The sequence below is a fragment of the Dendroctonus ponderosae genome, unplaced genomic scaffold, assembly GCF_020466585.1.
Source record: "Dendroctonus ponderosae isolate FM_Combo_2020 unplaced genomic scaffold, Dpon_F_20191213v2 Dpon_F_20191213_11, whole genome shotgun sequence".
Lineage (NCBI taxonomy): Eukaryota > Metazoa > Arthropoda > Insecta > Coleoptera > Curculionidae > Dendroctonus > Dendroctonus ponderosae.
The window spans coordinates 3,626,832-3,636,749 of record NW_026017213.1 but is presented as its reverse complement, the minus strand read 5'-3'; the positions used below and the strand labels follow the sequence as shown (position 1 = coordinate 3,636,749).

At 37.9% G+C, this 9,918-nt stretch overlaps 1 protein-coding gene across 1 annotated transcript in view; it reads left to right on the top strand.

The window, feature by feature from the left end:
* Positions 1-5,462: 5,462 nt before the first annotated feature.
* Positions 5,463-9,918, top strand: part of LOC109546308 — a 5,969-nt gene continuing 1,513 nt past the window's right edge. The window contains exons 1-2 of the mRNA XM_019917226.2: positions 5,463-5,607; positions 5,664-5,816. Coding sequence (XP_019772785.1) covers positions 5,547-5,607; positions 5,664-5,816 — 214 coding nt within the window. The 5' untranslated portion in view covers positions 5,463-5,546. The remainder of the gene's footprint in view (positions 5,608-5,663; positions 5,817-9,918) is intronic.

The following is a 9,918-nucleotide window of genomic DNA, read 5'->3' as shown; positions in this document are numbered from 1 at the left end:
TTGGATTTTTGTTTAATTTTGAATAACTTTTGTCATTTAAAAGTTCATTAATTTTTTGATCATAGATATTATAATCCATGATGACGGTCGCATTAGCTAATTATAATTATTAATTAATTAGTAATTCTATTGGCTGCAAAAAAGTCCTCTTGTTGCTTTTCTGCATTCCGCGCTGTTTTTTGATCAAAGCGAATTTTATGCAAGCGCGGCTTTAAATATCCAGCTGTTTTTTAATGCGTCTATTCGGGGTGATTAATTGAGAATTGCCACTTTATGAACCACCCTGTATGGGGTACACAGTGGGGCAAAACCAGAAAATGTTCGTTTCACTTAGTGAAACTGGAAAGTTTCGGAACTGTGGGCACAGTGGCGTATCACTCAAAGGAATGTCGCCCGAATGCCAGATGAGAGATAAGGCGAATTCCTTACGCATTAACCGCCATAATGCCGAGTAAATCGAATTTTTAGCATCAATTATCGACGATTATCCCATAAGTAAACGGCGATTAACATTGCCAAAGCTGGATCTGGAGTTAATCCACTGTGAATCAGACCTTAGTGAGGTTGTTCGGTCACATGGGCGATTTGGGGCCTTCGCCCTGTATATTTTCGGGCAAAAACGCTCCTTCTTGTTCATTGTTCGCGCTGACAATCCAACAAACAATTACTAGTAGTTTGCGAGTGACGGGGCGTGCGACACCGGCATAATCATCTTTATGTGGGCCATTGTTCGCTGCTCTTCTTCATCCCGCCGACTAATTTAAGATTAGGAAAGAAACGACGAGCGAAAATATGTCGGCAAATGACGACATTTATGGCATTTTACGGGGCCGTGATGCATTGTCGAAAGACAATAACTGGGATTAAGCGCGCAACAATTAGGCGTCGCGACGACAAAGAGCGTTCCCGCAGGATTACATGCTGCTGATTCACGGCGCCTCTTTGCCACCCCATTTGGGATTATTCCCGTTGTTGTTGCTGTTGTTCTTCTTGTTCCTGCTGCTGTTTTCCACGCCAACTCCCCCCCTGGTCATGGGTCTGATGATTTTGGCAACGCTGGTTTTGTCGGCTTTTCGCGCCATTTGGCAACATTTATAGAGGGTGTCCCTGTTAGTGGGGATTAACTTATTTTAGTAGATGAAAGTGCCAAAAATGGGACACCTTCTAAACAACTAAAAACCCTCCATAACTGTGAACAGTTGCGTCCGCTCCAAGAACCGTTCCATAACTCAAAAAATACTACCAGAGTACCGGGTGACTTCAAAGATTTGGACGTCTGAACACCTGAGCGTGTGTGTATGCTTTGGATCGTGTGTTTAATAGTTTCCAGAGCAGGAAAAGTCGCTTATTATTGGCCTGGCGGCAGCGGGACGGGCCACGCCCTCAGCCATTGTCCTGCCGAGATTGCGGGACCCCAAATCACGGCTCTTTCACTCGGTGCTCGGATTGCGGCTCAACAAAGCTCTAAAACGGCCCCCCGATCGAATCCATCAGGCCTGCCCATCGGGTGCGTGTTTGTGCCCGCCCTTCGGAGCCCTTTACTTCCGGATTTCTGGGCGATTTTGCCCCCCTGATGGGACACACCTGCGCTCGAAAATTACCAATTCTTCTATTCTAAGCCCATGTTGCTCATTGAAGCTGTGTTGCCAAATTCGCGAAATTGGTAATGTTTTGGTATTCTCAAGTGTAAATGCAATTTCCAGTTGAGAAGCCTTCTGAGTGCGCCCCAGTAGTCTGCTCAATCAAGAACGTTACCCTGGCAAACTTTGGAACTGAACAACTTCTAACTGCTCAGAGCGAATTAATTTCTGTTTGAAGCGTTATTTAGTGCAATTCTTTTCTGGTTTGTGCGTGGTTTTGCAGAACATTACTGCGTCAGGTGAAGTTTCTACAGGGTGGCCAATAAAACAATGCAAAATTGGTGGAAGTTTCGCGTGCGCTCAGTTGGGCAAAAAAACGACTTTTTCCATTTCAACCCCACAGTCATTAAGGTGGGCTTTATACCTCAAAAAACGTTTTAATTTCTTTTCCTCACCTTGTTTATTTACAGAGTGGTCTTACAAAATCAACAATCAACATCAAATCAAACGTTGCAAATCTCCCAGAATCGCAATTCCCGATTTGCGTACTTTTTTCTGCAACCCTGTATATAGAATTTTTGCCTCAAATCATCTATGAGCTTTAAGCTTCAACTTAAGCTCCAGATCGTGAATTCGGGCCAAGAGCAGAAAAGTTAGCGCTGCGAAACCAAAAAGTTGATTTTTTGAGGCCACCCTGTAAATAGGACAGATGGCTGAAAAATTCAAAAACCGTTTTGAGCTTTTTGATTTATTTTGAAACTTTTGGTGTTGAGATCTAAAAAAAACATTTTGTCCAACTAGGAGCATGCCTAGCACCATGCATGCACATTTTTTATTTGCCGCCCTGTACAAATGTTACCTGAGGTGCTTAATTTTTACCAAAGCACTGACTAACAGAAAACAAATGGGGTTCAATAGGGCTTCAAACGGAAACCAAATCGCAGTAAGCGATCAGAATTTATTCAGTTGCCAAGTTTGGGCAATTTTGGCTGTGTAACGTTCATTTTGTGAACAGTTTAGTTTGATTTCCTCTTCGCTGTTTTCGATTTTATGTCTAATGCGGTCAGAGTGGTTTCGATGATGTTATTAAACACTCATTATTATACTTTTATTAGGTATATAGAAGTGCGTTTTTTACCCGGTTTAACAGTTTAATCGAACATTAACAGTTTTTCCTTTTTGTCCAAGTTTTCAAGTGTTATTTGCGCCTAAATCGGCCCCAATTAATCGTGAACTTTAGACAGTTTTTGACCCAAAATCGTCCCTTTAAAGCCTAGCAATTGTGCAACAGTCCGCATTTTTCAGGAATTTTCATTAATTAAATGGAAAAGAAATGGAAGCTTTCGAATGCTGTTTCAAGTCCAAGTTGCGCCTCAACCCCCACAGTTTAAACGTAGATTTTTGGGCCATTTTAAACTGCAAAATCGTGTTTTTGAAACGTAACAAATGTCTTAAAAGCAGGCCATTTTTTTCCAACTTGGTACTTTCAAGTTTCATTGTTGTTTTGCCGCTTTAGAGGGCAACATCTCAGGCCTAACAATTGTTCGAAAAAACACACTTTTACGCATTTTTACATTTAAAAAAAGTAATTGGAAACTTAGTTTTAGTTAAAGTCCCTTTGCGGCCAAAACCCGCAATTTTTAAGGGTTTTTTTTTCAATTTCTCAGGTCAAAACCATCCTACTACATCCAAACAATCCTCATTAGGTGATTTTCCAGATCATAAGTTTATGGCGCATTTTAAGCAAGCTATAGCCTGAGACTCAGCTACTGCACTTGAATAAAAGTTTGCTGATTTTTCGCTCAAACATTCGTTCTTAAGCGTACAAATCTTCAAATCAGCCATGACTCAAGCGGAGTTTTGAGAATTTTTCATGTCAGGAAAAAAGTGCGTTTAAGCAAACCTTTGTTCAAAAATGTATAGCTTGAGACGCAGCTTTACTACTTCAGTGAGACTTTTAGAGTTTTTAGCTTTGTTCGTACGTGCACACATCTTCAAGTCAGTTTGTTAGTTTGTTAGTTAGATTACTTAGAGCTCAAGGAGCGATTAGCGAAACTTTATGTGAAAGTAAAACCGCACTTAACTAAGGCCTATTTACGCAACTGCAAAACTTCATAGCTCAAGACTCAGCGTCGCTATTTGAGCGAAATTTTCAATATTTGCAGCCAAAAAGCTCGTTCTTAAGTAAACAAAGTTTGAAATTTTTTACGGCACAAAATAAGTTTTCATTTTTTTATGAGAAAAAAAACGCGTTTGGGCCAATCTTTGTTGCGCCTTAACCCCTACAGTTTAAACGTAGATTTTTGGACCATTTTAAACCGCAAAATCGTGTTGGTACTTTCAAGTTCCATTGGCGCCTTAACCGACGCAGTTTAAACCATGTTTTACCGCTTTAGAGCGCAACATCTCAGGCCTAACAATTGTTCGAAAATACCACTTTTTCGCATTTTTTACATATAAAAAAATTACTGGAAACTTTCAGTTTTAGTTTAAGTCCCTTTGCGCCCAAAAACCATCAATTTTTAAATGTTTTTTTTTTGCAATTTCTGAGTTTAAAACCGTCCTACTACATCCAAACAATCATCATTAGGTAATTTTCCAAATCATAAGTTTATGGTCGCGTTTAAGCAAGCTTTTGTTAAAACATTCACAGCCTCAGACTCAGCTACTGCACTTGAATGAAAGTTTGCTGATTTTTCGCTCAAACATTCGTTCTTAAGCGTACAAATCTTCAAATCAGCCAAGACTCAAGCGGAGTTTTGAGATTTTTTTGTCAGGAAAAAAGTGCGCTTAAGCAAACCCTTGTTCAAAAATTTATAGGTTGAGACGCAGCTTCAGTACTTCAGTGAGCCTTTTAGATTTTGTAGTGTTGTTCTTACGTGCACACATTTTCAAATCAGTTTGTCCTTAATTATAGAAATTTTGAGACTAGTTAGAGCTCAAGGAGCGTTTAGCGAAACTTTATGTGAGAGTAAAACCGCACTTAACCAAGGCCTGTTTACGCAACTGCAAAACTTCATAGCTCAAGACTCAGCGTCGCTATTTGCGCGAATTTTTCAATATTTGCAGCCGAAAAGTTCGTTCTTAAGTAGACAAAGTTTGAAACTTTTTACGGCTCAAAATGAGTTTCTATTTCTTTGTGAGAAAAAAAACGCTTTTAGGCCAATCTTTTTTGAGCCTTATCCTCTAGTTTAAACGTAGATTTTTGGACCATTTTAAACCGCAAAATCGTGTTGGTACTTTCAAGTTCCATTGGCGCCTTAACAGGCGCAGTTTAAACCATGTTTTACCGCTTTAGAGCGCAACATCTCAGGCCTAACAATTGTTCGAAATACCACTTTTTCGCATTTTTTACATATAAAAAAATAACTGGAAACTTTCAGTTTTAGTTTAAGTCCCTTTGCGCCCAAAAGCCCTCAATTTTTAAATGTTTTTTTGCAATTTCTGAGGTCAAAACCGTCCTACTACATCCAAACAATCCTCATTAGGTGATTTCCCAGATCACAAGTTTATGGTCGCTTCTTTTTCAATTTTAATTTCTATTGCAGATTACAAACGAAATGGCAATGGTGTATTAAAAAAATAAGGTCCTGTCGTCAAGCTCTCGTCTATTTGGGGGCTTAAGCCACGTGCATATCGACGCAACTCTAATCCCCATCCAACAAACAAGCGCTTATTCGACAAATAATTTACAATAACTCGCCGAAAATCAGACTGATAGTGATAGCGCAATGAGTCGAGTCGTAAATATGTTCCGGACTTGATCCCGGTTGATTTTCTGGATAATTTATTGGGGGGATTTGGAGCAGTGGCGTCCTTGGGGCGCATGTGAGCGCCCTCTGCTACGCCAATGGGCCATGGTCATTATTGCGCTTCAGCGATTATTTATCCATTAACTGCGGGCATGAGATGGAAATCTGCATTTCGAGCAATTTTGGCTTTGTTCCGATCGGAAGTGGCTAAATAATGAGGATAATGTCGCTTTTTCACCTAGTTGAAGTTAGGATGAAGTGGGCACGGTTTGCACGTAAGTTTGGGGCTCAGTTTTCCGTTCACAGGAGGAGTTCTAAGGGTGTTTTTCAGTACTTTTTGTCAGCATTGTCGCAGTGGCGCACGGGAGTTCTAAAGAGAACCCCAGACTGGAGGCCTGGCTCAGAAGTTGCCAGAATGAGACTGGGGCAAGTGAAGACGACTTTCAGATGATTAAATCGCGCAAAATTCCCACTTCCAAAGAAGGTAATTCAGGAATTTCAAGCAGTTTGCTGGGTTTTCTAGTTTTCCCCACTGGAATGAAATTTCTCGAATTTTTAGAACGAAGTTTCACTCGGTCGTGTACAAATTTTCAGATGAGTTAAGGCTCAAGGGGAGTGAACAGGTTTTTTAAAAAAGAGTAAAGCCACACTTAAGCGCGGTCTGATGTTCAAGAATTCATAGCTTGGGAAGTAGCGCTGATATTTCAAGCAAATTTTCAGTATTTCTAGCTAAAAGCTTTATTCTTATGTTGGAAAAATTCCGCGTTCGAACAAGGCGTTGCTCAAAAATTCACAGCTTGTAAACGTGAGCGAAGTTTTCATAATGTGTAGCACAATGATTCGTTCTTCAGTTTACAAATTTCCAGATGAGTCAAGGTCCAAAAGGACTTTTAAAAATTTTTGTGCCAGGAAATACCGCGTTTGAGCAACCTTTTGTTCAAAAATTCATAGCTTGAGACTCGGCTTCTGCACTTGAGTGAGAGTTACCGAATTTGTAGCACGCACAAAGCTTCATTCCCTAGTTTTTTCACATCACGCAAGGCTCCAGAGGAGTTTTGACAATTTTTTGTGCGAAACAAAAATCGCGTTTAAGCAAGCTTTTGCTAAAAATTCAGAGCCGAAGACTCAGCTCCTGCACTTGAATGAAATTTTGCTGATTTCTCGCGCAAAGATTCGTTCTTAAGCGTGCAAATCTTCAAATCAGCCAAGCCTCAAGAAGAGTTTTGGAAATTTGATGTCAGGAAAAAAGTGCGTTTAAGCAAGCCTTTGTTCAAACCTTTTTAGCTTGAGCCTCAGCTTCAGTACTTCAGTGAGGCTTTTAGGGTTTGTAGCTTTGTTCTTACGTGCACAATTTTTCAAATCAGTGCAACCTCAAGAGGAGTTTTAACAATTTTGTATCTGAGAAAAACACCGGGTTTTACCAGCTTTTTTTAACTATTGCTTGAAACTCAACCACTGCACTTGATCGAACTTTTCAGAATTTGTAACACAGAGCTTTGTACTTGATTGTACAAATTTTCAGATTAGTTAGGGCTCCAGGCGCGTTTAGAGGAAATTTATGTGAGAGAAAACCCAACTTAAGCAAAGTATGTTTACACAACTGCAAAATTTCATAACTTAAGACCCTGCTTTTTTCCAGAAATTTTTCATTATTTGCAGCCCAAAAATTCGTGCTTAAGTGGACAAAGTTTGAAACATTTTACGGCTCAAATAAGAGAAAAAAACGCTTTTAGGCTCAACTACTGTGCTTAAGTTCATAGCGCAAGCCTTGTTTATTAAACGTGCAAATTTTCAGATTAGTCCATACTCAAGACGAGTTTAGATAATTTTTTATGTGAGCGATAATCTTCGTACAAGCGAAGTATGCTGGCTTGGGGCTCAGCTGCAATATTTGAGTGCAATTTTAAGGATTTGTAGCAAAATGCTTCGTATAGAAGTGGACATTGTTTGGAATTTTTTTGCGGTTCAAAGTTCGTTTTTCAGGGGAGAACCTTTAATGTGAGAGAAAAAACACGTATAAGCAAGCCTTTGTGCAAAAATTCGTATCTTTGAACTCAGCTTTGATATTGAGGCCATATTTGTAGGAGTTGTAGCCAAAGCTCTGGTTGTTAAGGAAAAAAATATAAGGCGCCAGCCAGAGCTTAAAAGGAGTTTGGGTAAATTTGTATAAGAGTGAACTCGCACTAAAGCATACTTTTTCCATTAAAAATTCATAATCTGGGATTCAGGGTCAGCTGCTGTATGAAACTTTTGGAAAATATAGCTAAAAACTTCCATGTTATAAAACAAAATTGAAAATTCGTAAAAGCTCAAAGCGAGTTTACATTTTTTAAACTAAAGTGAAATGCCATTTAAAAAAATTTTCCAATTAAAAAAAAATACATGGTTTGAAAGTCAGCATCGGCTTATCTGTGAAATGTTGAATTAATCACAGCCTAAAGACGGTTCAGATAAAAATCCTATAAAAGTGAAATTACAGTTGACCAAACTTCTCCTTTCAAAAATTCATAGCTTGGAAATCAACTTCGGTATCTGAATGAAAATTTCACGACTTGTAGCCAGTGTCTGCAGAGTTAAGAAAAAAAAATCTGGAATTAGTCTGAGCTCAAAGGTAGGTTCAAGAAATTTTTAAAAGGGAGTGGTCTTGAACTTAAAAGAACTGTTCAATTAAAAAATCATACCTTGACACTCACCCCTATGATCAGGATGAGATTGTCCGAAATTACAGCAAAAAGCTTCTTTGTTCCGGAGATAAAATTTTATATTAGTCAGAGCTGAAGTGGAGGTTTGCGTAATTTTGATATGAAAGTGAAACAGCACTTATGCAATTTTCTCTATTCAAAAAATCATAGCGGGGGGCTCAGCTTCGGTATCTGCCTGAAATTCTCACAAGTTGTAGCCTAGGCCTTAGAAATGAAGCTTAAAAAATGTCAAATTAGTCCGAGTGCAAAAGGAGTTTCAGGAAATTTTCATTTGAGAGAATAATTTTATCAAAGCAATCTTCTTTATAGAAAAATCGTAGCTGGAGACTGACCGTCAGCAGTTAGGTGGAACTTTCAGAATTTGTTCCCCAAACCTTCATTGCTAAGTGCAAAAAGGTTGAAATAAATACGGGATTAGGGGAAGTAGGGGGATTTTTTTATTTTTTCAACTTCTCTATTCAAAACGAACTTCTACATTCAAAAATCCATAGCGTGGAACTCAACTTCTAAGGAATTGTTGCCAAAGTCTACACTGTTAAGAAAAAAATCTCAGAATTAGTCAGAGCTCAAAGGGAGGTTCAGGAAATTCGTATATGGGAGTAAAGTCGCACATAAGGAAAACGTTCCACTAAAAAAAAATCGTAGCTTGGCACTCGCCCTTAGCATCTGCATGAAATTTACAGAAATTATAGCCAGAAGCTTCCTTATTAAGGAAAAAATGCAATTAGTCAGAACTCAAAAGCAGTTTTAGGGAAATTTCATTTGCGAGTGAAAGTAACTCAAGCAATCTTCTTTATTCAAAAAATCATTGCTTAGGACTCGAAATCGGTATCGGGATGAAACTTTCGGAATGTGAAGCCCAACCTTTCGTGCAACCGTGCAAAAATTTGAATTAAATTCGGGATTAGGGAAAGTAGGGAGAAATTTTAATTTTGTCCAACTTCTCTATTCAAAACAAACATCTCCGCTCAAAAATACGTAGCTTGGAACTCAACTTCAATTTCTGAACGAAATTTTCAGCAGTTGTAGCCAAAATCTGCACTGTTAAGATAAAAAAAAATGCAGGATTAGTCAGAGCTCATAGGTGAGTTCAGGAAATTTTTATCTAAAGGTAAAGTCGCACTAAATGAAGCTGTTCCATTAAAAAAAATCGTGCCTCTGCACTCAGCTGCAGGATATGCATGAAATTTGCCCAATTTGATGCAAAAAGCGTCGCCATTAAGGTAAAGAGAATTCCAAATCAAAATTAATTCCTGGGTTCCAGTCATTTATTGTCTCTATTTATCAATTAAAATACGTTTCGGTGTATTTTTCTACCATCATCAGTTTTTCTAAAATAAAAGGATTAGTTAAAAAAAACTTTCATTAATTTAAAAAACAATGATTTAAATTAATTAATGTCTTTAAATCTGTTTAAATCAATTAATTTTAAAAACCAATGAAATATAAAAGAAATGTAATACCGCCACTTACAGATAGAGCCATTAAATTGTCACATTGGGAGTATAGAAAACAAAATCTTGAAAAAATAAAAAATACTTTATTAATAAACAACTATCCAAGGTCATTTTTTGAACCAATCATAAAGCAAAGGATAAATAAATATACAATTCAACTAAATGGAAAAACATATATAAAAGAAGAGAAGGTGATATCAAGTATATATCATTACCATATATTCCGGAAATTAACACAAAAATAAAAAATATATTCACACCACATAATATCAACATAGCAGAAAAAACCAAAAACACCTTAGCAAATGAATGTTTCACAAAATTTAAACCTGGAATTGACAAGTTAGACACGCCTAATGTAATTTACAAAATAGACTGTTTGAATTGTGATAACACATACATAGGTCAAACAGGACAATATCTAAAG